A 23839-nucleotide genomic window follows, 5' to 3' on the forward strand; every position below is an offset into this window, starting at 1 on the left:
AATCATAAATGTCTGCAATCAATCAAATAGATGTTGAAATATTTCCCGGAAACTTTTAAGCTACTGGTACAAGGAGATGAAAAGTCAGGGATAAGCAAAGTCGTTAAAATTCATCCTCGGGGCACAGAGGATATGCCAACCATATTTCAGAGCGATCCATCTAAGATTTCACAGTAGTCACGTCACTAAAAGCGATGTGGAGGTTTAAACTGCTGCTGCCGCTCTTCCTCTTGTCGTTAACGGCTGAGCCTGGTGTAATTTAAGGTGTAAGTGGAGGAGGAAGTAAAATACAGAAAAATAATAAGGCTAGTATTCAGCCCGCTCAAAAAAGACAACTTACTCATTGTTTCAGTGTTAATTTAATCATACAAATGCTTAATTATAGATACAGGAGAAAAAGAAAAAAAAAGCTTTTGACAGTTTCTCTTCAGATAAATGTGCTATTGTAGGACTATGTAAACTTTCATCTCATCCACTCACCATGCCACCCATTGCAAATCCGTACATAGTCACAAACTAAAACTACAGAATGAATCCAGCAATATTCAGATTTCTCACCATCTGTCTCTTTTCTCTCTCTCTCTCTCTCTCTCTCTCACACACACACACACACACACACACACACACACACACACACACACAAGAAGGAACCGCATACACACAAAAAAAGAAAAGACTGACGTGACTGGAAGAAGCAATGCAGAACAGTGTATACTGTTTGGGAGGAGGACTCTCAGATGACTCTCAATACAAATACAGCAGCGCTGCAACACAGGATGCTGGTGAATTTTACAAAACGGGCACACATGACCATTAAAAGCAACAAACTCTAAACAGCATTTAGATGTTCATAATTACAACTAGAAGAGATTTGAATAAATTAAACCATCGAAAAGACACGAATAATTATTTTTGAATGAAAGATTCCCTTAGAAAAAAACTGTAACACTATCACAGAGTTCCATCAACGTTTCCCATTTTATTGTTAAGCCCAAAAATACATGATGAAATCCACTGATGATATATTGAACAGCAAAAAAATAAAAATAATTCTGGTGTGAAGGCAGACAGAACTGTGTAACTCATTCGCAGATATGCAGAACCTAACAGTGTGGTTAACATGAATGGACCTTCGTTTATAAGATCAAACATTGGTGCAGTGGTAAAAACTTTATGGTTAAACACTATGGAAACAAAACCTTAAAGCTGTGAAGACCGTAAGCCTTTTAGGGGGAGAGCGGATAAGCGAAACAAATCAATAAAAACCTTCCGGAAAATTCTGGTATCACAAGCCAACAATAAGCCAAAAATCACTTTTCCTCATCGGAGGTCGTTGACAGAGTTGTGCAAATAGCAGTAACAGAACATCGGCGCTAATCCTGATGCTAAAACCATTCATCTCCATATTCAAACAGTGATACTAGAATCATATTTTCTTTACAATAAAAGTTGCTCATCTGATTTTTTAGCACCACCTGCTGGCTGTAAATGGGACTTTTTTTTTTTTTGCATCTGCAGTGCACAATAAGAGAGCAAATAAATAACATCAGGGCAATTAGTGAGTCAGTTCATCCAAACGGTGCAGAATCACTCAAAAAAAATACTTCAGAGGTACACGCCCAGTAGAGCTCTCTCAATATCGATGTGTATGGGAGTAGACACGTCATCCTTTGCCCAAGTAGTATACACCATTTTATGTCAGTTAAATCCAAAAGAAAAACCATAACATACGTGCACACATACGCACGCACACACACACGCATACATATATATATATCTAGTACACATACTGTAGACATGGACTCAGAAACTACAGTCACTCATCAGGCAAAATAGATTTAGATGGCTTTTTCAACCCTTCCTCACACCTCACTTACTCAAACTCACTCGCATCCTTTTGCGCTTCAGCATCTATTTAAAGTGAAAACCCACCCTAAAAAAACAACAACAACAATAACAACAACACACGTCCCATGCAGTCTTAAGTGGGAACTTTCAGACAGCGTGGCTTGATGACAGAACAGATTAGTGTCTTGGTTCTCTGGATTTTATCTTTGGGAGAGACAGGGTTCCTACACAGGGATAGTCTGGATGTTTGAATCTGTGTTCAACGTGTGTCTGAACACTGATACTTCTTTCAGATGTGGCTTTATCTTTGACTTTAAGCAGATGGATGTCGCAGTGCAATGTTATTTTGTGACAAAGTTTCCAAATGTGTCATGTATCGTATCGTAGAAAACACTAGGACATGGTCTGGTTTTTAGGTTACTGACAATGTGTTGATGTCAAAAAGAGTCTAATGAGTCAAATGACAAATTTAATTGTTTCTTTTTTTTCTTACATGTTATCTGACATGGCTCTACAAACACCAAAACGATTCACTGTCAGGGTGAACACTGCTTACACAACAGTAACCTTTGAGTAATAAATGTAATATTAAGACAGATATCGGTGATAACTTCTAGTCCTCTCAGTCATAAATTATTCTCCAGTTACAAAAATACTTGAAACATGACAGTAGGTCATACGATCTCAAAGTATTTTTTTTAACAAAGAGCACACACGTTGTCTTTTCTTTAAATACATCACAAGTTGTTTAAATCTTTCATGTCAATGAATACAGAAAGTAATGTCAGACTTGTTAAACCTGAAATTGTAGAAGCCGAAGAAATAATAATATAAGTTATCTGAATACCCCGACTCGTAAATAGCGTTCACGTAAACATCTAAGTTGTAATCGCAACTGGAAACTTCTCTGAAAAGCTCTAACATATCCCATTTGGCGCTTCATAAAACGGAAGTGTCTGAAAACCAAACAAACGCGGATGCTTCGTGTCAGCTGTAATTAAACACAACTTTAATGGATATAGTGCCATTTCTTTTGTTCACACAGCCAAATCTGTTTATCCTCCAGCCATTTCGAGTTCCTGGCGATGTGAATGCTCACAAGATGTAAACATGGGAATATTTTCCATCTCCATCATCCAGATTTATCCACAGCAAATCTGTGGTTTAGTTCTGGTCTTTCGTGAATGGCAATGTTCCGATATTCATCTCGTCGTCCGGTACAACCGGTCATACTTGTTGTTTAACATTCCACATCATTGACCGGGTTTCGTGTGTGAAACCTGGTGTAAGGCTACAGGAAAACTCGAAAACTGTTTGGTACAGTGAATAAAAGATGACACTTTTTCCAACCTAAAACGTACATCCCACAAGTCTTTCTTTCACACTTTTCAAGGCCTCAAAATGTGCTATGATCACAATGAATTCTGTACTATTCTTGGCAGTTTTCATTTTCAGACCTGTGTAGGAACCCCGAAGAAACAAAGTAATCAATTGCCCATGGGAATACCAAAATTGTATGGAGATTGTTTAGGGTTGATTTTCCCTTTAATTAGGCGTGTTGTACAGTGGAAATAAAAATAGTTGTGTGTATCTATTTTTAAGGGTTTATAGCACTCTTAAACAAAGCATTCACACATGCGTATCCGGGTGATGATGTCAGGTGGGATGTTTCACTGTAGCGCACGTAATCCATCACCCCACCGTAGTTTGTGTTTCTGTGGAAAGGGCCATGAGGTTGGGGAGAGGGTTGTCATGAGTCAATATAAAACAACTGTCCTCCCCCCCTCCGTCTCCTCTGCATTTAAGGTCTCCCAGGGTGTTCAGCTCATCATCCACCATGGGGGGGGGGGGTCTTTGTCTTTCTAGCTTTGTCCAAATGGATAGGGTCCGTGAATACCCTGGAAAATAAACATAAGAGAAAGGGTGTTACAGGAGGTTATAGTTTGAGGTTTTTAAAAAAGGAACATTAAAAAAAATGGATGGAAAATCGAAGCCAAATTACAACAGTAGTTCCCAACCTGGGGGTCAGGACCCCTGCTAGGGGTCGCCAAAGCTTCACAGGATCACGTGTAGCTTTCTTGATTTTATGGTGTGTAAGAAAATATGACAATACACACTATAAGCATGTATCTCTGCATTTAGTTTATTTCTGTGAAGAAAACTAAATGAAATTGTTGTTTATATATAGTCCAGATTATTATTTTAGATCTTTGTAAACTTGCACACAAGCTTTATTCATTATTTGAACAGTTTATCATTAATACTGTCTTATGCATTGAATATAATGTGAAATATCCATATAATATGTCACCTAGTCAGGGGTTGTCGGTTTACTCAATGATAGAAAAGGGTTGGGAACCACTGCGTTACAGCGCAGGGGATGCATGTGCAATACGTCAGTGTGAGATGTACGCAAGAGCTGCAACGCCATCTGTTGTTATTATCAGTTTCAGGGCAACAAAAAAAACCTGCAATACATGTAGGACGCAGCTCAGTCACATGTCCTTTTGAATGAATGCCTCATTTAAATACCACGACTGGATGCCGTTTTTCTTGATAATACAGGACAGCATTTGCTTACAAATGGTCATATAAGCTGCAGTTTCAGACTAATTTACATTAATTTGGCCACAGCCCATAAGTAAAAGTTCAAATCAAGTAGAATTTATTAGATTTAAGAGAAAATTCTGATTCTAGAAAGTTACTGTGATTACCGTGAATGTATTTATCAACCAAAGCAACAAGAAATTTGTTGCTGTATGCATGTAGATTTTGCTCGCAGCTCTGGAAAAAATAGACTCGGTGCCAAAAAGATGACTGAAAGTCGGTTGCACTTTGCATCTGGTAAAACCGCTTTGAAATATCATACAGTTTATCCCACCGACAGTCGAGTTTCAAATGAAAACATGCACATAGGCTTATGCAGGCGATCTGCAGGGGGGCCAAATTACCAAAATTTCCAGGTAATTTCATTCAATTTCCAGGTGGGAAATTCCATGACTGGAAAACTAGTCTCTAGATTTCCAGCTTTTCCAGGTCTTCAGGATGCATGGGGACCCTGACAGTCCAGTTAAACTACCCAGGAGAGACTATTAGCCAAAACTGTGAATACGGGCTCGGTTAAGACATGTATAATGTGATACTACTGTATAACAATGTGGCCACACCTGTGAGATTCAGGTAATTCAACTGAGTAAGATGCAGTAGATGCAGTGATGTGAAGACTTTTCCTCAACAGAGAGAGTAAAGTTAGTTTAAAGAAGCTACGGCCTTTTTTTCTGATGCGTGTCACAATTAATTAGCAATATAATCAATGCAAACATGAATAGTAGCAATACTCACGTGGTGGTTGCCACATACTTCCTCATCATACCCGTAGTCACAGTACATCTTTGAAGATTACATTACAAGCAAGAACTGGACAAGCCGCACGATAAAAAATTAAATAAAATCTGCCTCGCAACAGTGCAATACTTTGGCAAAACAACTAATCTAAAGAACCACGTTAACGGTTTTCACCTTGCTAATGTCTGCCACCATAAAGAATACAGCGAGCCAATCAGCGAAACCAAAAGCCAGGTAATGGAGTATCCAAGTATCCATTACATGTGATTCCTGGACTGACTCGTATGTAACAATAACAGCAATAGTTTTATTGAGGTGGGTCTCACAAAAAGTAGCTATGTCCGGTAATATAGAAAACTGAGGGTTCTTTGAGATGCATCGAGAATCTTTGACGGGTGAATTGTAATCGAATCGTGAGGCCATTGAAGATTCATTCCTCTATTTCAGACTATAACTTATAATCTTATAATACTGCTGGAGAAGAGTCATAAGTTTGTCAAAGATAACTCACGTTTGAGGTTTTAAATAAGAAAACAAGTGCTTCAGAAAAGAGGGAGGACCACTGGTCATCCTTTGTTTTCACAATCAGCTGGTCATGGAAGTCTCGCTGCTCTATAGCAAACACTACTTCACCTCAAAATATTTGAAAGGTTGTTGTTTTTTTTATATACAATTTCCAAAGACCGGAGCTTCCATCATAGTGGGGTTGATTTCTCTTTTATCTGTCCTGCTCTACAGCCACAGCAGCTACTACATACACTGTTAATGCTGCCAACAGTTTAGTTGATTAATCAGATGTCCCGATCCAGACTCTGTCGATTGCACATCCAGGACATCCACAGTGACATGTGATTTCCTTTGAATGGAATATTTAAGATTTGACTGATTGAAAGTTCAAACTAGTGCACATCAACCAACACATCAATCCACCAACCATGTAGGCCGACCCCTTAGAGAAGCACTTAATATATCACAGCAGGGGATATATGTACTAAATTGAGCATATAATCCACACCAACTGCTGCAGATGGAGGCATGTTTCATGACAACTGTATTTTAGCACATGCACACACACAATGTATCAGTAAAGCTACTCATATGTGCTAATTTTTCAAGGTTCAAATAGTGTACTAAAAACCTAACTTTAAGTCATACATACCTGACCATAAGTCACCACAGAAAGATTGGTTTGAAGACCATTTGACGCCCTATTTACAGCATTATGAGACAGTCCATTTTGATCTTGCTGGATTGGCTCTTGTGTACGTTCCCAGGCTCCGCCAGGATCTCTGAAGCTGTTGTCAGTGGCGTCATGCTTGTTCTTCTGTGGCGAGGCAAAGGGGTTGAAGTCTCCCTGCACGTTGCGCTGGGGTTGGGTGTTGAATTCTGTCTCGAACGAGGACAGCTGCTGGGTCACGCCGAGGAGACCTCCAACTTCTACGCTAAGAATCACCCAGATTACATCTACGGAGGAAGAGAAACGTACACAAACATGGGCTGACTATATGACTGATTTAACCTACTAGTCTTATAAACTGAATGTTCAGATTTAGAGACTTGGCTCAGAATAAACGTATGATGGAATTCTGATGAAAACAACTTGACAGATTTAACAGAATAATGAAAACAAATGTTAATTGCAGCCCTAATAAATTGCCTCATTAAAAACAAATCAAATCTTTGGAGATTTCCTACCTCCATAGAATAATCCGGTGGCTGTACACATCCTCCACTGGCCCTGGTACATGCCTGGAGCTGTGGGACTTCGCATCTGCACGCTCACATCGGATATTTCCTGGGGATCTAGTGACTTTACCATAACTGCGTTTACGTGCCCGAACTGATCCCCACCGATGTACTTGAGACTAACCCCAGGTGGCCACGACTCTGCACCTGTAATACAAACGGACGAGTGCAGTCAAAACACAGATCAGTAACAGAACCGTGATGGTGTGACTCACGTTTGCTCTGGCGCACATACAGACTCAGTATAAAATGTATAAGATGAATGTGAATGCAGCGACATGCTCCACACCTGTGTTTTGTATTCTCCAGGTCTTTGTGAACGGTGTATCTGGAGGAACAGACTCTCCTTCCCCAATTGTCACATCTTCAACAAAGGACATGGATGGCGTGTTGACATTAGGACTTTCAAAGTCATAATATGCGCCAATAGCAGCCTGCAGGTTCCTGTTCCAACGCAAAAGGAAGAAACAAGAAACAAGAAATGTTATGTTACAATATAGACATTCAATAAAGTCAAGGGGTCCAGGTGATAGACAGCCTTTATGATCTGCTTCCTCACAAAGTATCTGATCAAATGTAACAGCACACCAATCTGACACTGACAATTAAATGGAAAATATATCCTAAAATAGATTTAACTTTTTTTTAAAGCAAACCATGTAGAGAAAAATCCTGAAACTGCTCAACAGTCAGTAAACAGTGGAGAAAATCTCTTTTATTGACACATTTTTTTTCTACTTGTATGTGAAGTGTTTTAAAGCTGAAGCGACTTTAAGCAATTTAATATCTTCATGCCTCTGTCTGTCAACCCCGCAGCTCCGGTGTGCGACACAGATTTTCTGATATAAATTTGTAGTCTCCAAGCAAACGTTGAGGTAAGCCTGAGGACATCACTGGCATCATCAGGGGTTATTTTGTACAGAGCTCCTCTAAAGCCACGACTACATTATACTGTTTACATGGGCTGAGTAGTATTTTCCATGACTATTTATCACACTGATATTTATGTGCAAAACCTGTGTGACTATTGTGTCATCCGCTAACTAACTGATCATGTGACAAAATGCATCTGGATCCCTGACGAAGTGACACATTTTATAGATCATATTCATCACATTATATTCAATGCACAACAACAATAGTACAGAACAGCTGATATACTGTACAATGAACCCAAATAGTGATGATGGAATTTTAAGCAGGTTATTTCCAGTGAATATTGCATCCGATGTGAGTTTTGCTGATATTTTAAGGAACTTTTTATATAATTCTCTGTCCGTGTTATGTTTTTTATTTTTATTTTTCTACAAAATGTGACGCTTGGCCAGTTTTCCTAATAGCTCTTTGGTGGTTTGAACTTTTCTAATGCAGGACGAGGCTGTTTATCAGAAACCTCTGCGAGTATAGCTCGTGTTCAGGTAATAAAAGTCTCGCTCTTAAATAACAATCCAAACATTTAAAAACAACATTTTTGTTCAGTTTTCTTCACACGAATGAGCGAAATGCTGAGATATCTTATAACCAAGAAGATGACTTACAACCTCGGCTAAACAATCCTGTAGAAAACAGGGACTACACTAAAATATTGATCTTTCCTTAAAACTATTCCCAACAGGGAAAATCCCACAGAACTGGACAAGTAGTCACGCGATGAGGTCAAACTTCAAACTTTAAACAAGAAACTCCCGGAATATTTTGGGAGTTTTCTACCTTTTAATTAAAATAAATAAATAAATAAATAAATAAAAGTGTGATCAAGGCCATCGACCTCTGATCAGCTGACAGGTCTGATACCAGTTGATTAGATGACACACACACACACACACACACACACACACACACACACTTGTTGTCCGCCGTTGATGGATCACGACCGGTTACGTCACCAGACTAACGTGAGGTGGCTCGCGCTGCGTTGAGTTGTGGCTTCCCGCAGAGAGAGCGTGCTTTAACTGGCTCGAGGCACTATTATGTAATCTGGCAGATAATCCACACACACACACACACACACACACACACACACACACAGTGCTTAAAATTAGCATGCTGGCTAGTTAGTTAGCTACCTTCACTTCTTCATCTTCTTCAGGTTATTTCACCTTAAAAAAAAAAAAAAAAAAAAAAACTCGCAGCGAAGACAAAACTTTACGTTTCACTTCCGTTTGCAAACCGCCAGGAGTGAACTAACTGCCATTTCCCCCGTTTAGGAAGTAATAAAATCAGCCTCTCTGAACACTAACTTAGCAACGTCTGCCTCCATTTTTTTTTTTTTTTAATTTATTTATTTATTTATTTATTTTTAAGCACTAACAAGCTAATTACGTCGCTCGGTTAGGTGTCCGACAACAGGCCCCTCTCATCCCCGCACTCACCAGTTGGTCATGTCCAGGAAGAAGGCGCAGCCGGCCGGGTTGAGCTGGAAGCCCAGCAGCCTCTGAAACTCCGAGATGAGGACGTCTTTGTCCGTGGTGCCCATGCAGCTGAACTTCTGCATGAGCTCCGCGTCCACGTCCATGTCCGTGCCCTCCATGGGTGGCGGGTGTCCCGTAGCAGAGACGGGGTGGTACGGGAGGGGGGGAGGGAGGGAAGGGGGAGGGGAGTCCTCGCTTTAGTTTAGTCCGAGGCCTTGTCCAGCCATAACAACCAGCTCAACAACAACAAGCGTCAGTGCGCATGGCACGACTAGGGGAGGGGGGGGGGGGGGGGGGAGAGGGGGAGAGAGGGGGGCGGTGACGTTGCAACAGCCCGCGCGTCACCGTCGCCAATCACGTAGTGGGCGGGCGACGTCATCTGTTGCTATTTGCAGCCACGTTCTCATTGGTTGATCAATGAATTGGTCGGTGCCGGATATGGGATCCGGTCATTTATATTTATTGATTGTTACATTGTTTAATGCTGATATTGAATCTTGAGAACGGTTTTTATAGATTTTGAGCTTCTTCAGATTTTTCTTATAGATATAAGAAAGGCAGTGGTGGTTTTGAGTCAGCATCTAAATCCGCTCTGATGTGTTTGGGTTTTTTAATCTAGGATGGCAAAGGCATGACATAGCTGCCATGAGTGGGAAAAAATGCATAAATATATATAATTATAATTATCTGTGTGCTGGTATTGATTCTTCTGTGGCTGATTTCATAACGATCCTTACTGCCTGAATATTTTAATACTGATATTGATGAATCATGAGGACAGTATTGTAGATGTAGATTTTCTTCAGCTTGTATGCAGTAGTTTACAGGGTTTACAGAGTATACCTGTTTATTATTCCTTCACATCTCAATCCCTTCTGATGTGTGTGTGTGGTTTTGTTCCTAGGATGGGAGGAAAAGTAGATGAAACACGTCACTCAAAATGCCTAATTATGTGATTGTCTCACCCTTTCTGTGGACTAGTATTGATTCTTCTGTGGCTGATTTAATAACGATCCTTGCTGCCTGAAGTCAAGCAGCACAAGTTAAGTGACAATGTGCAAATGCTACTGGCCCTTTTTTGTTAAATATGCAAGAGTAGTGTTACGTGTCACTGTTTATAACGCAGGGCCTTTATCCTATATACAGGTACCACTGAGCTAATGCATTACCAAGTCATAGCTGTAAGCCCAGGATTCAAATAAAAATGATTTAGTTCATCAGTGAAATCCAAGCTGCTTATTCTGCAGCTCAGTGGCAGATTCACAAGAGGTTTAATATGTCGTAATATTTGTAATGCTGATATTGAATTATTAGGACACATTTTTTTTTTTTATAGCTGTTTATATGAAATACAATATTTTAAATTGCCAACATGGAAACATTTTTAAAGTCTTCATGCCAAAAGGTTTGAATCTGAGGCACTTCACTTCACTGTCTTCCTAAAATCTCCAAAACATATTTGTAGTTAAAAAAACTAAACAGTTCCTTAGTAAAGTGTTTTAACCTCTTTCTCACAATTTTACTGGACATGTGTTACTGTTGCAATCACCAACTTCAGTCCTACTATAAAGACAAATCTGATTCTATCTCAATTGTCCTCGCTTTTCAAAGAAAGTAAATCGGTAGGTAGTATTGTGTTTTTGTTTATGATGTGTGTACTTGTCGACACACAATGATGAAGTGTATAAATTATATATTGCCTAACTGTGTAAATGTTCTTGTGAGGAAAGAATAATGCTTGTCTGTATGTTCTTGCTACTTTTAGATGCCCTATGTCTTTATTATTGGTAATTGAGTTTGTTTATTTGTTGGATAGTAGTTGACTTTGATTCAGTTTGTATACTTGTGCTTGAGTATTTCCATTATATGTTACTTTATGCTTCTACTCCACATTTATTTGACAAGTTACTACAAGAATAGATGAGTATAATGATGATCTTATAACACATGATGTATTGTTGGTAGGTTAAACTACCAAACAATATAAAGTAGTTAATTAAAAGTAGCTTCACCTTGAGCAGCTACAACAATAAAATAACATAGTAATACATCAGTAATAATAACCCAATAACAATCTCACATGGAGTCATTCTTCTGCCTTGTTACATATTTTTTACTTTGACTACATTTTGCTGATCCTTTACTTTTACTAAAGTTAAGTTATTAATGTAAATTTTTTATATTTTTTTATATATATGGAAGTATTGCAATATGCTTCACCTTTTTTTTAGCAGTGAGGAATTTTGTGTATGTGTGTGTGTGTGTTAAATAAACCACTAAAATAATAAAAAAAAAATATGCTTAAAGTGGACAAGATCTTTAATTTGAATTTAAACAAAACTTCGATTAGGTCATTTGCCAATAGCAGGCACTAAAACGATTAAGCAAAATCTTCTCAATTCAACAAACAGCACAATATCTAACAATACATTTTATTTGCAAATACCTTTTACTGCCGTGGCTTATCTCTGAATGAATTATGAGTGAGTGATTGAGAATAAAAGGCGAACAGAACAAACCTTTAGTTTAAGGCGGAACCATCGGTGGGTAGCCCTTACATGTGGTCGGAACACTCATCTGGAACACCGGAATCGCGCTCTCGGCGGTGATAGCTGCGGATCATGCCTAAGTAAGTCCAGATATTTCTCTTCTAATGATCACTCTCTGATTCCAGCTTATTGATATCGAATGTATTTGCATTAAACAACGAACAACAACAACAATAAAAAAAAAAACCACGGTGAAAAGTAAAGAAACGGACCCGTTTATATCCGGATGAACGCGGTGAGCATTGTTTGGGCTGCGTCTACTTGCTGGACTCCACCTCGATGTGAATGTAACAGCAACCAATAAAAGTCGAGCACATTAATACTGTGATATTAAATCAGTGAATCCCTTAAAGTCCAGGGGGTTTGAGTATGTTTAGGACTATGTTTCTCACCCATGTGGAGCTCATCGTTGAGGTGGTTCTTTTGTTTTAGGTAGAAGTTGATAACATTCACGTCGGATCCGACTTGTGGTTGACTAATGCGGTTTTTATACTCTGTTAACTTATTTTTCATTGATGAGAGCAGATTATGTTGATGTAAAGTGATCGAAAAAACACAATTTACCTCCAAGGTGGACGTCGAGGCTGCACAGAACAACGCACCATAAAATGAATAAGTAGCAAATAAAGTTGATGGAAATTAGGAGCATGAGTTATGACTTTTTAAAATGTGAAATATGTTAAAAATGACTTGTATTGGACAATGAATTGTCTTGCAGGACATTTTGTAACATCTGCATATTGTGTGCTTACTATAGTTCCCACAGGACTCCTTTACAATTCAGTTGAAACATATTTATTTAAGGGAATCCTTTGTAATATGGACATGATGGCTAAACAAATCGATTTAGAGTTTGTATTTCTATATTTCAGCTTGTAAAATCCACTAAAAGACGATGTTTTAGCTTTGTAAAGTTTATTTCTGGCTCTGTAAACTTCATTAGCAAGTTATTTTAAGTCCCAGCTCTAAGTTTTGCAACAAGTCATGTCTACAGCTCTGGATTGTTTTTCTACTAACCCTCATTTTTCTTTTCTTTCCACAGGTTTTACTGTGATTACTGTGACACCTACCTTACACATGATTCGGTAAGTTTTGTGTACGAAATTACATTGTTGGAAAGAATCCTTCTTTGTTGCATTCTGCCTGTTAAATATCCACTTTTTTATTTTACTTTTTAATTTGTTCTGTTTCTGTACTAGCCATCAGTGAGGAAGACTCACTGCAGTGGCCGAAAACACAAAGAAAATGTGAAAGATTACTACCAGAAATGGATGGAGGAGCAGGCTCAGAGTCTGATCGATAAAACGAGTAAGTATGAGAGAAAACACGGCTGAGTGAATCTAGAAGTACAAAGCAAACACTCATAATTCTTTTAAGCCATTTTGCCACTGATTCAAAAGGCGTCTTTTGTGCTCTCCAGGACAGCGGACGTTCTCAATATCCTATTACCTGGATGACTGAGAGTTTTCATAGTGTACAACACAAAGTCATTGGGGGGTGTTAGTGTCTTGTATGTGGATTTAAAATGAGTTGGGTTACCGCTTATGTGTGCAGAGAGTTTAGTTTAAATACTAAAGTGACCTCTAGTGGCAGTAATATATCACTGATGATATATTTCTTAGGGTTGTGAAGTCAACTGTTCACACTCAAATTCACAGCATGTTTTTCTTTTCAATATTTAATATCCTGGTTTAGATGTAGACAATAAAGTGTTTGAGTAAAGCCTGTTATGAATCTCACTCAAAGCGTGCTCATATGTGTGGGATATCCAAACCCTTTGCTTAAATAGTGCACTATGTACACCAGCTTACTTGGTGGGGCCCCCTCTAAGATTACAAACCACTAATCCACATAAGAGATGCAAAGCCAGTGTGATGCTAGAGCGTAGTATTGTCCACTGCGGAGGAAGTTGTGTTACAGACTAAATTCTCCTTTGCAACAAAAAGAGAGTAGGCTACACGTCCTTAAGCTTAGTTTTGTTTTTTAATGTTGCAGCACAGTGCAGAAATGTTGGGAATACCCCACACAGTGCACTTTGTGGTGTTCTTCTTTGCACTCCACATAAGGAGTAAATGCAATGACAACATGGCGCACTGAACATTCGTGGGCTCGTTTTGTGTGTTAATGTTTGGTCCTTTCTCCCCACAGCGGCTGCCTTTCAACAGGGGAAGATTCCTCCCACACCGTTCCCGGGTGGTCCTCCCCCAGGTGAGTGTCGTCTTTCAGCTCTGCAGGATTTTGATAAACCAACCACAACATGGCTTCTCGATTGTTAGATTCCTCCTCAGTAGGGAAAGGCTGTCAGCATTTAGCTCCATATCAAGGACTATAAAAATGAATTGCATTATAAATAATAAAGGACATCTCACTTATGGTTTTGTACTGAGGCCTGCCTGCCAAGAATTGCATGCACCTCACTGGAGCATGCACAGCTAAAGTGATCTCTAGAAATAAAGTTGTTGTGTGGGTGAATTATTTGGCAGAAGTGTTTTTATCACCTGTCAAGATTTGCATCCACTCGTTTGTCTGAGGCTACACAGAGGTTTTCTACCCGGAAGTTATTGTAAACAAACTGATTCTATAAAATAAATGTAATGAATTGGAAAGACAGAAATTGTCAACCCAGCCAACTGATATATAGTTGACAGACATAGGGCTTTGTATCTGTGTCGGTTTAGTCAGAAGTCAATATAAATACTTCTCAAAATATAACGTAATCCCCTTTCCTGTGCATAGTACGTTGTCGTCGCATTGATTGTACACTAACGTTGGGTGCTTATTATACAGGCGGTCCTCCTCGTCCAGGCATGCTGCCGACACCCCCTATGGGAGGTCCACCTATGATGCCCATGATGGGGCCTCCACCACACGGGATGATGCCTGGTGGACCTGGTAAGGAACATGTTTCTTTAACAAAGCTTCACTCCTTCCTGATTTATGTGTGACATCAACAGGGTTCCCTCATTTCATGGAAAACCTGGAAATTTAGAGCCTAGTCCTTCACTAATGGAAACTAATATAATATCCTGGAAATAATCTATGTTGTCTTGGAAATGTTTATTTGTGATTTGGCCCCTCACATATCACCTACGTAAACCTAGGTGTTTTGTTTGAAACTTAACTAGTAGTCAGATAAGCTGCATTGTATGAGACTTGAAACGGTGTTTACCAGATACAGGACAGATAAATGCTCCCTTTTCATTTCGGCTCCTGCGTCAGTCAGCCTAACTATTCAGTAAACAGTGATGGAACATTAGCTGTAGAGAGAACAGCCAAGCACACAACAAACATGAGCTAACGTGCAGGGTCCCATTTTAAAAACTATATATGACTATATAACTTACATAATACCTTCCTATAATGAACCTGAGACACTTCATCATGAACCCTGCATCATTACACAAGGAGGAATAAAACTGGGGGCCAAATGTGTCTGTACTATGTCTACAGCAGCCGGTAAATTATGACTCTTTGTGAAGAAGTGCTGTGCTGTACTCCTGGAAAATGACTTCTTAAAAAGGATGGGAAGGATTTTGAAGTGTTTGCAGAGGCTGAATGTGTTTGGCATTTCAAGATATTTCAAGAAGACAGAAAGAAAGAAGCTTTTGCCATCACCTCACATCAGACAAGTTTGCAGCAGTTCAAGTCAGTCTTTGGGTTACAATATAGAGAGCAGACTATTGGCCACACACAGGGTTCCTAATGTACTGTAGGCTGAGTTTGCACAGAGAAAAGAGAAGTATATTTCAAAGCTAAATCACATTTAATATCTGATTTTAGCGAGTAGGATCTTAACAAAGTTATTCTGAATGAGTCTAAATGTACTGATGTGATTCTTTACGTAAAGCCGTTGTGATAAATCACCACCTAAAGCTGCGTATCCCCTTCGCTGTGACATTTAGGAGGCATGAGGCCGCCGATGGGAGGACCCATGCAGATGATGCCAGGACCACCACACATGATGCGTCACCCTCGACCGATGATGATGCCAGTCAGGCCGGGCATGATGCGACCAGACAGATAAGAGCGAGTGGATTCTCTCCGTTCTTTGTTGCTGCCACGAACAGACACTGTCTAGTGAGGACACTTGGTTTAACGCTTGGATTTCTCAACGCCACTTTTTAAATTTCTCAGATGTTCAATCTCTTCGACCTTGAAGCTGAAGTCCCCGATTATGTCATTTTTTTGAACAATTACTTTGTTTTCTGCCGCGGAACGTAGTATTTATTACGAATCCTCACCTCCATAAGAATTCATTTTTGATCCCTGTTTTTAAAGACCTTTTTGTTTTTTAATGAAACATCCTCTCTTGTGTTGGTGTCATGATTGAAATATCTGGTCTCACTTTGACAAGCTGTTTAACGCACATTTAAAGAGCGTTTTTGATTTGACAATATTTGTTACTATGTTTTTTGCTTTGTTTTAGGTTTTACATGTTTTGTTGTATTTCATTGCATTGCTTTGATAAATAAAACAGTGATTTCAAACTGGTTTGTTTTAGATTGTAGTCCATATTCCTGCACTTACACAGGTGTTTTCAAATATTATGGCTGATTCAACCTTTTTCACAGCAACCATGCTGACGTGAAATAGTAGGGTAAACATTGGTGTTACCAATGATATGAATTAGGGTTCTCTCCCATTCACGTCAGAGTCAGGCTGTTGCTGTCGTGCCTGTTGGAAACTCGAAAGGCTCTGCTTCACTAAATGGAACCTTAATTAGTGTCGTTGGTTACGTCTTTGTTTAGCCTACATTTTCGTGTAAAATGGCTGCTGTGAAAAAAAGGTCTGATAACAGGAGAGGGAGATGTCAATCAAGCACAGTACAGGCGACAAAAAATGTTTTTATATTCTGACAACGTAAGTGAAAACACCTGTGTGGGTAGACTGTTGAGATGTAGGGTCTCAAAGCCAAAACCAAGAATTGAGAGGGTGATGAGGCCATTTTTTTTCTGGTCCAGAGAGTCTGCAGAATTTAACTGTTTTATTTTATAAAGGGAAACGGTAACATAGTGACCTTAGTAACGTCACTTTAAGCAGCTATAAAATATTTAAACATTAGCATATATAATGACAAAGTAGTGATTGACCCACAGATACTGACCCACCTCTACGGAGCATTTCAGTGTCTTTCACCTCATTGTTTTAGTTCACTCTCTCTGCTCTCATCAGCATCGTTTCCTGACACATAAAGCTGTTTTTAGTCAAAAAGCTCCAAAAATGCCACTTCACACTACCAGTTCAGCACCAAACAGACAAAGTTAGGGACTAGTTGGTGAACATGGTGGAGCATTTAGCGGCTAAAGAGCTGTTTACCTCAGGAGATGAATAGGACTCATTCATCGGGTGGCCAGAAACATGGCCCAGTTTAACGCTAATTTTGCTTCATATTTCCTGGATGTGTAAGGTAATTGTGGGCTTTCAGGTTCGGTATATCAACTTTATATGGTAATATTATATCAGTATGTATCTGCTGACACGTTGATTTGTGGCTCCTGTTAAGATTTAAGAGCTGAGTTTGGAAATTAAAGCTTCTAGTTGGCGGCTCTGCAGTTTTTGAGTTGCTGACAAAGTATGCAATATGTTCAAAATGGGGCTGCGACTAAGGGTTCTTTTAATTAGTGATTTATCTGCTGATTTTAACAATAGTTTAAAATGCCTTTAATATTCTTTAATTAATTTCCTACACCCTAAAATGACGCCTTCAAATGTCTTTAAACTAATTCAGTTTATTATCTTGCATGACAAAGAAAATTCTCACATTTGAGAGGCTAGAAGAACCAGGTTTTTGCATCTTTGCCTAAAAGTGACTCAAAGGATTATTTTTATTATAAAAATAGGTGCTGATTATTTGTTTTGTCAGTTGATTAATTGTTGCAGCTCTAGTTAAAAATGTTTTTATCTTAAACTTGCCAAAACGCCACTCAAAAGAAATTGTTTGGTTTGGCTCCAAGAAAGAAAATAATCTAAATTTGAGTCGAATCTTGATCCAAACAAACAAAACATTAACATATTGTCTGCAGAATTGTACCTTTTGAAGCATTTTCAGTCTGTTGAGCCTGAATCTTTGTTGCATCTATTCACATATTGGATAAAAAAATGCTATTTAAAAAAGTTGCCAACACTGAATGAAGCACTTGAAGTTTGCATTGCTCCTTGACGGCAAAAAGGTCCTTGATTTGAACCCTTCCCAGCCACCTGGGCTTTTCCTGAGTGAATTTGACATGTTCTCTCTGCCTGAAGGTGTGAATGTGTTTGTCAAGTGCCTCAGCCCTGTGATAGACTGGTGACCTGATCAGGGTGAACGCTGCGTCCTCTCCACTGTCATTGTGGGATAAGCATCGCCCTCTTGAGTCCTTGAATACTACAAGCAGATGAAGAAAACAGACAGATGTTTAATATATTGTTTCACTACACAAATGAGAGAGCTGACCCAGCCCTCATTAGTTTATTCAGTCGAGCATGTTTGAAGAATTACAGCTCTTATATAAGAATCTGTGGCTGCTAGTGAATCATTATCTCAGCTGACATTTGTGTCTACGATGCCTTGCAAGAACTCTCCTCTAGCTCGAGTGTGACTTCTGTATCCACGATCACAAACATCTGTCCATAATTATGAGAATGCCCCAACAGATGGAGCTAAAGAGTCGTAATGATTTGCAATTAGGACCAAGACACTGGAATGATGTGCAGTGACTGATTATGTGCGTCCATGGACTGTCAAATGTCTTTGTATCTCACACTCCCAGAGGACATTTCTGTGGCTTTATGGTTTAGGAAATTTCTAGGCCACGTATAAAAAAGAAACAAATTTGTTGGGGGCAATAGCCATATGCTTCACGCTGTGTTTGCCAATTTCTATACTTGCAGACTGGAGGGATAAGCACCGTAACAACAATCCGAGCTACTATAGCTCTGTGCACCACATCAGATAACTTTTGGTAGCTGTCAGTCATGCATGCTGTAAATTGTGATCTTCAAAGGGACTTTGGTAGATTATATGCAATCTGATGGCCACTCTGAGGCATGGATTCCATTAAGTGTCCTATAAACATCCACTCTCCACATCAGTGAGACAGGAATAAAACCATGTTAATGCACATTTTATGCATATGTCGAGCATAGTTGGATGCCCGTGTGTCATCTGCAATCGGAAGAGTCTTTATGAATATTCAATCTAGTCCATGAAGTGGAGCGTTGCCCTGAAGGGAATGAAGTGGAGTGGGGAAAAGTGTTTATGATTAGAGCTCAGGAGTTGAGGCAATAAGCCTTGATCATGCTAAATATGTATTATAATAACTTCCCATGAACCATGCCTGATCAGATACTTTGAATGTTAGATAATTTTCAATAACAGCAGGAGAGGTGACCTTTTGGGAACAATCCCTTCATATTGCTATTAGCTATACTGTAAAAACACTAAATTATATTCTAGTGTAAATGAGGATCACAAGCTGTTAGGGCTTATATAATAAAACTTTCAGCTGCATTTTTCAAGAAAAAACTGAAGTTGGGCCAACAAACCGAGCTTGTCTATTGTTTGAATGCAAGTGAGTCCTGATAGACTTCAGTCTTTAAGGTCCAGTGTGTAACATTGAGGAGGATCTATTGGCAGAAATGGAATATAATATTCATAGGTATGTTTTCATTAGTGTATAATCACCTGAATATAAGATTTGTGGTGTTTCTGTTACCTTAGAATAAGCAGTGTTTATCTACAGACGCTGTGGGTCGCCTTCCATAGAGTCCACCATGTTCAACCGCCATGTTTCTACTGAACAGACAAACCAATCTCTGGCTGTAGATAGGACAGTTTGTGTTTGTCACGATTTTCTGGGGGCCGGGGTAGCGAGCAGTGTTCAGTTAGTTGCAGTCTGAAATTTCACCGCTAGATGTCACTAGATGTCCTACACACTGGTCCTTTAAGCTGGGATTCATTTCTAAAATGTGGAGGGGGAAAAAAATATTTTGGGAGTTAACTTCATTTTAACTTTATACCAGACAAAATCACATAATGCATTATATTGAATCAACTAATCTTTTATCATTATTATCTCAGTGTAATTGGAGAGATTAATTCAATTCAGTGATCTAGTTTTCACATTCAGAAACTATAATCATGTCCTGCTGATCATTCACTTACCTCCTCAAATTAAATCATTTAGAAGCATTGTTTTCTCGCTCCTTGACAGCAAAAACATATTGCACTATTGCTGAAAATTAAGCCATTTCTCCTTTTCAAAGATCTCTAGAAAGTCATCCACACCTTTATATCCTCCCACCTGGACTACTGCAACTCCATGTACACTGGAATTACTCAATCATCCCTGTCCTGCCTGCAGCTGGTCCAGAACGCTGCAGCCAGGCTCCTGACAGGTACTCGTTAGAGGGACCATCTTACTGACCTTTCTCTACTGGCTGCCAGTACGATTCAGAACTGATTTTAAGGTTCCCGTGTTTGTCTATAAATCCCTTCATGGACTGGCCCCCTCCTCCCTATATTACAGACCTCCTAACCCCTCATTCTACATCCAGGTCCTGGCTCCTGGCTGACCCAAACTCAAGCTGAAGGGTGATCACGCCTTTCCTGTTGCTGACCCTGGACTGTGGAACAGCATCCCCCCTCAGATCAGATCTTCCCCCTCCATTGACTCTTTTAAGTCCAGACTCAAAATACTTTTATTCTCTAGTGTTTGAATCCTCCTGATGTCGGTGATTGTTTTTCTGTCTGGTGCCTATGTGTTTGTTTATCTGTACATATGTGTAGGAATAGATTTTTTAAATGTCTGTATTTCTTTTTAATTGTGTTTCTCTTGATTATGGTTTCCTCTACCTGCTCTGGTCTGTCCAGCACTTTGGTCAGCAAGGGTTGTTTTTAAATTCCCTCTTTGTGTAACTATCTCTCTGCCCATTTGATTTGAGTTAAACCTCATCTGCAGAGGATTTTGTCGTCTATCACTTGTTACATGTTTGGAATGGTTAGGATGAACAGGAGGAAAGGTTATGGCAAACAAAGCTTGTGTCAGTGTTTATGTGAAAATGTAAAAATACTTTAACCAGGAAGTTCTTGCTGTCAGTCAACAGTAAGGAACTCTACTGATTTAGTGACAAATTGCCTAAATTTCCAAATTTAAAATTGGAATGAATTTCACATTTGCATTTTTACAGTGCAGTTCACACTCACCTCTTTGATATTCCTGTCATACAAGTGAACACATGAATATCAAGTCTCAGGCCTCACTGGAGAGGCACTCAGAGAGCGATCCTCTGCAGCCCCCGGGCCCATCAGCAAGGCCACGAAGAAAAAGGGGCTTCAGGAGGACTGCTGATTGATTCACAGGTTTGACTGCGGCCGCCAGCCGACCCAATCCGCCCAGATTTACGCTCCCTGAAGCATCATTTGGGTTCTGTATTCATGATGATGCATCTTCTTTTTCTCCCAGCGTGCATTTGGCATTCCTACCACTCAACAGCCTTGGTTGAATGGAAAGTGATAATCCCCAGACTGCCGATTTCTCTAAAGCCAGTTGGCTCATAACTGCATAAAGACCAGGATGATGCTTGAGAGTATGGTATGATTGCACAGGGCTGCTGGGTGGGCTGTTGATGAAAGGAATCAGAGAAAAAGAAAGGAGTCTGCAAGGAAGAGACTTTGGTAGATTCTTTCAATACCCCCCGTCTCTACATTTCCTCCTTTCCTTTTGTCTCCCCTCCTTTCTATTCCCTCTTCCTCCCTCTCGCCTCATTCTCTCTGCTGCCCTGCTACCAACACTACTCTGTAATTTAATCCATTTAGTCATGGCTCCCGATCAATATCCATTTTCCTTGGCCTTAGGGAGAGCCTCTTGAATCGGCTTGTTTCAAACAGTGGTTGTGTTGGCCAGCAGGGGCTCCCATGGGCCTGCGGGCTGATACAGATGTAGTACAACATAGTATCTGAGAAAACAAAGCGAAGCATCTAATCTCTCACTAACCTGCCGCATAAAACACACCAGTACACGTGGAAGCTTTATATGTATTTTCACAAACCTTTATTTTTGTACTTTGCATCACTTAAAATCAAACCCTCCCTTCTTGATCCCAGATGAATTATTCTCTTCCTGTGAGATGTTGAAATGCAACGCCTGGCTGGTTAGCAAATGAATGACATCAAATTAGATTAAATTAAGGCTAATTTGATTAGTGGCCCTTGTAAGTGACCAGGAAGAAAGACGGAATTATCATTTATTCTCCCTCCAGGATTGATTTACTGTTGGCAAAATGTAGCATACTGGGGCGGCAGATGAAGAGTTAGCTTTACTGTACTGCCATAAAAAGTACACTATACTAACCGCCTGTGTGTGCTGCCAAAGTGTCCTTGAGCAAGATAACAACATGCCATCAGCTAAAAGTCTAAATGTGACTGTAAGAATTAGTCACTTGCTGCCATTGGGTGAACATTTTGAGCGCATGTAACATTGTTAGCTGCCCTACTTGAGTATAAGCTGTCTTCAGCCTGCCCCGTGGCGGCCTGCCACCGGCCAGCTGTACGCTCTGTGGACACTGACAGTGATTCTCCTTCACCTGCTCCACTGCGCTGTGCATTGCCATGTTTTATAAATAACCATGTTAAATATTCATCTGTCAGCATTTGCATCCAAAGTATTTTGTACTTCACAGCTCAGTTTCATAAAGTCAAAAGGACAGGCAAACAATTTATACAACTATTTACCAACAAGACTATAGATAATGGTGTGAAATAAGAAAGTGTGTTACAGTTATGTTAGAGTGATATATGAATTTTTAATGGATTTTAAAATAAAAATTCTCTCAAACCCACCTGTATGTTATTCACACATTTCAGTGTTACATTCTGGTCCAAAGGAAACATTTATTCAGCAACAGAATTAAGATCAATTATACCAGTATTAGTCAACATTTATAAATCTAATGACTGATTACTGAGGACAACTCCAGAAAATGGTTGAGCTTCAGTGGTTACTTGTGTGTGTTTTATGAGAGATGACTGTGATGTGCCACAAAGCCAGGATCGAAGCACTAATGTTGCTATTACATGGTCAGTGCCTTAAACCCCTGGGACACCAGGACGCACACAAAGTTTGACTTTGGAAACAGCAGTAGTACCTGTTTCAATCATTACACATGATCAGCTTCATCAGCGGCTTTCTGTGTGAATGGATTGATAACTATGATACTCAATTTTAAAGTAAGTTCTGAGTTAAGTCAGTATAAAAATACACATGGTTCTGTCTCCCTACTAATTTAATATAGCTGATGTAATATTCATACGTACCAATACGGTAATCCAGTCATTACAAATGAATTCCTTGTTAAATTATAGATTTTTTTTTTTACCACAAACACCTCATCCAGCCACCATGAAAGGTAGGCTCATTTTAAAAGTGAATGAAAAACTCAAGCACACATGAGGAGATGAGATTGTTATATTCTGTTTTCATTTGTTTTCCCAAAATCTGACTCTCTCTAAAATTGGAATAACTTGACTTGATGAATTTTTCATATAACCTCACCTCCAACTAAAGGACTTGAATTTTTTATTAGGGTCCTCATCACCTCAAACATATGGTTCTCATCCATACATGCATATGAAAGTAGCTGCAAATGTCTGCCTCTTAAGAGTGTCCCTGGCCATCACAAAGATTATTTTCTTGCTTTTTTTTTTGTCTAAAGCTCATTCTGCTCCTGTGTTCATGATGTAATGTTGTTCCACTTTACACTGAATAATTCTGGGATATTTCATATATCCTTCCTTCATTTGTTGAACTTGTTCCCTGACCCAGTTTTGTTTGATTTCTAAAACAAAATGCACACACAGTTGATCGTTTTGAATTGGAAACATTATTATTTCACTAAATCAAGAACTACTTTGAATACCACCAATCTTACTATGCTTATTAGAAACGTTGTTTGATATATTAT

General features: G+C 39.3%; 2 protein-coding genes across 2 annotated transcripts; one reads left to right on the forward strand and one right to left on the reverse strand.

The window, feature by feature from the left end:
- Nucleotides 1-340: 340 nt before the first annotated feature.
- Nucleotides 341-9570, reverse strand: ilrun (inflammation and lipid regulator with UBA-like and NBR1-like domains). Its single transcript, XM_051413695.1, has 5 exons — nt 9312-9570; nt 7229-7383; nt 6889-7086; nt 6353-6657; nt 341-3746 (listed from the first exon to the last, which is right to left on the reverse strand). Exons 1-5 carry the CDS (start codon nt 9467-9469, stop codon nt 3711-3713), a joined length of 852 nt encoding a protein of 283 aa, XP_051269655.1. The 5' UTR covers nt 9470-9570; the 3' UTR covers nt 341-3710.
- A 2322-nt stretch (nt 9571-11892) lies between these two features.
- Nucleotides 11893-16386, forward strand: snrpc (small nuclear ribonucleoprotein polypeptide C). Its single transcript, XM_051413701.1, has 6 exons — nt 11893-11979; nt 12942-12984; nt 13099-13207; nt 14048-14107; nt 14687-14791; nt 15802-16386. Exons 1-6 carry the CDS (start codon nt 11972-11974, stop codon nt 15921-15923), a joined length of 447 nt encoding a protein of 148 aa, XP_051269661.1. The 5' UTR covers nt 11893-11971; the 3' UTR covers nt 15924-16386.
- The last annotated feature ends 7453 nt before the right edge of the window (nt 16387-23839 follow it).

Source organism: Dicentrarchus labrax, unplaced genomic scaffold (assembly GCF_905237075.1).
Source record: "Dicentrarchus labrax unplaced genomic scaffold, dlabrax2021, whole genome shotgun sequence".
Taxonomy (NCBI): Eukaryota; Metazoa; Chordata; class Actinopteri; family Moronidae; genus Dicentrarchus; species Dicentrarchus labrax.

What these genes read in the sequence shown, in the direction of transcription:
- ilrun (XM_051413695.1), bottom strand. Translation starts at nt 9,469, where the DNA reads ATGGAGGGCACGGACATGGACGTGGACGCGGAGCTCATGCAGAAGTTC. An exon ending in TTCCTGGACATGACCAACTG is followed by an intron (nt 7,384 to 9,311) that starts GTGAGTGCGGGG and finishes GCGTTGGAACAG; the next exon opens with GAACCTGCAGGCTGCTATTG. An exon ending in CTGTGGTGACTTATGGTCAG is followed by an intron (nt 3,747 to 6,352) that starts GTATGTATGACT and finishes TTTATTTTCCAG; the next exon opens with GGTATTCACGGACCCTATCC.
- snrpc (XM_051413701.1), top strand. An exon ending in GAGTCTGATCGATAAAACGA is followed by an intron (nt 13,208 to 14,047) that starts GTAAGTATGAGA and finishes TTCTCCCCACAG; the next exon opens with CGGCTGCCTTTCAACAGGGG. An exon ending in GATGATGCCTGGTGGACCTG is followed by an intron (nt 14,792 to 15,801) that starts GTAAGGAACATG and finishes TGTGACATTTAG; the next exon opens with GAGGCATGAGGCCGCCGATG.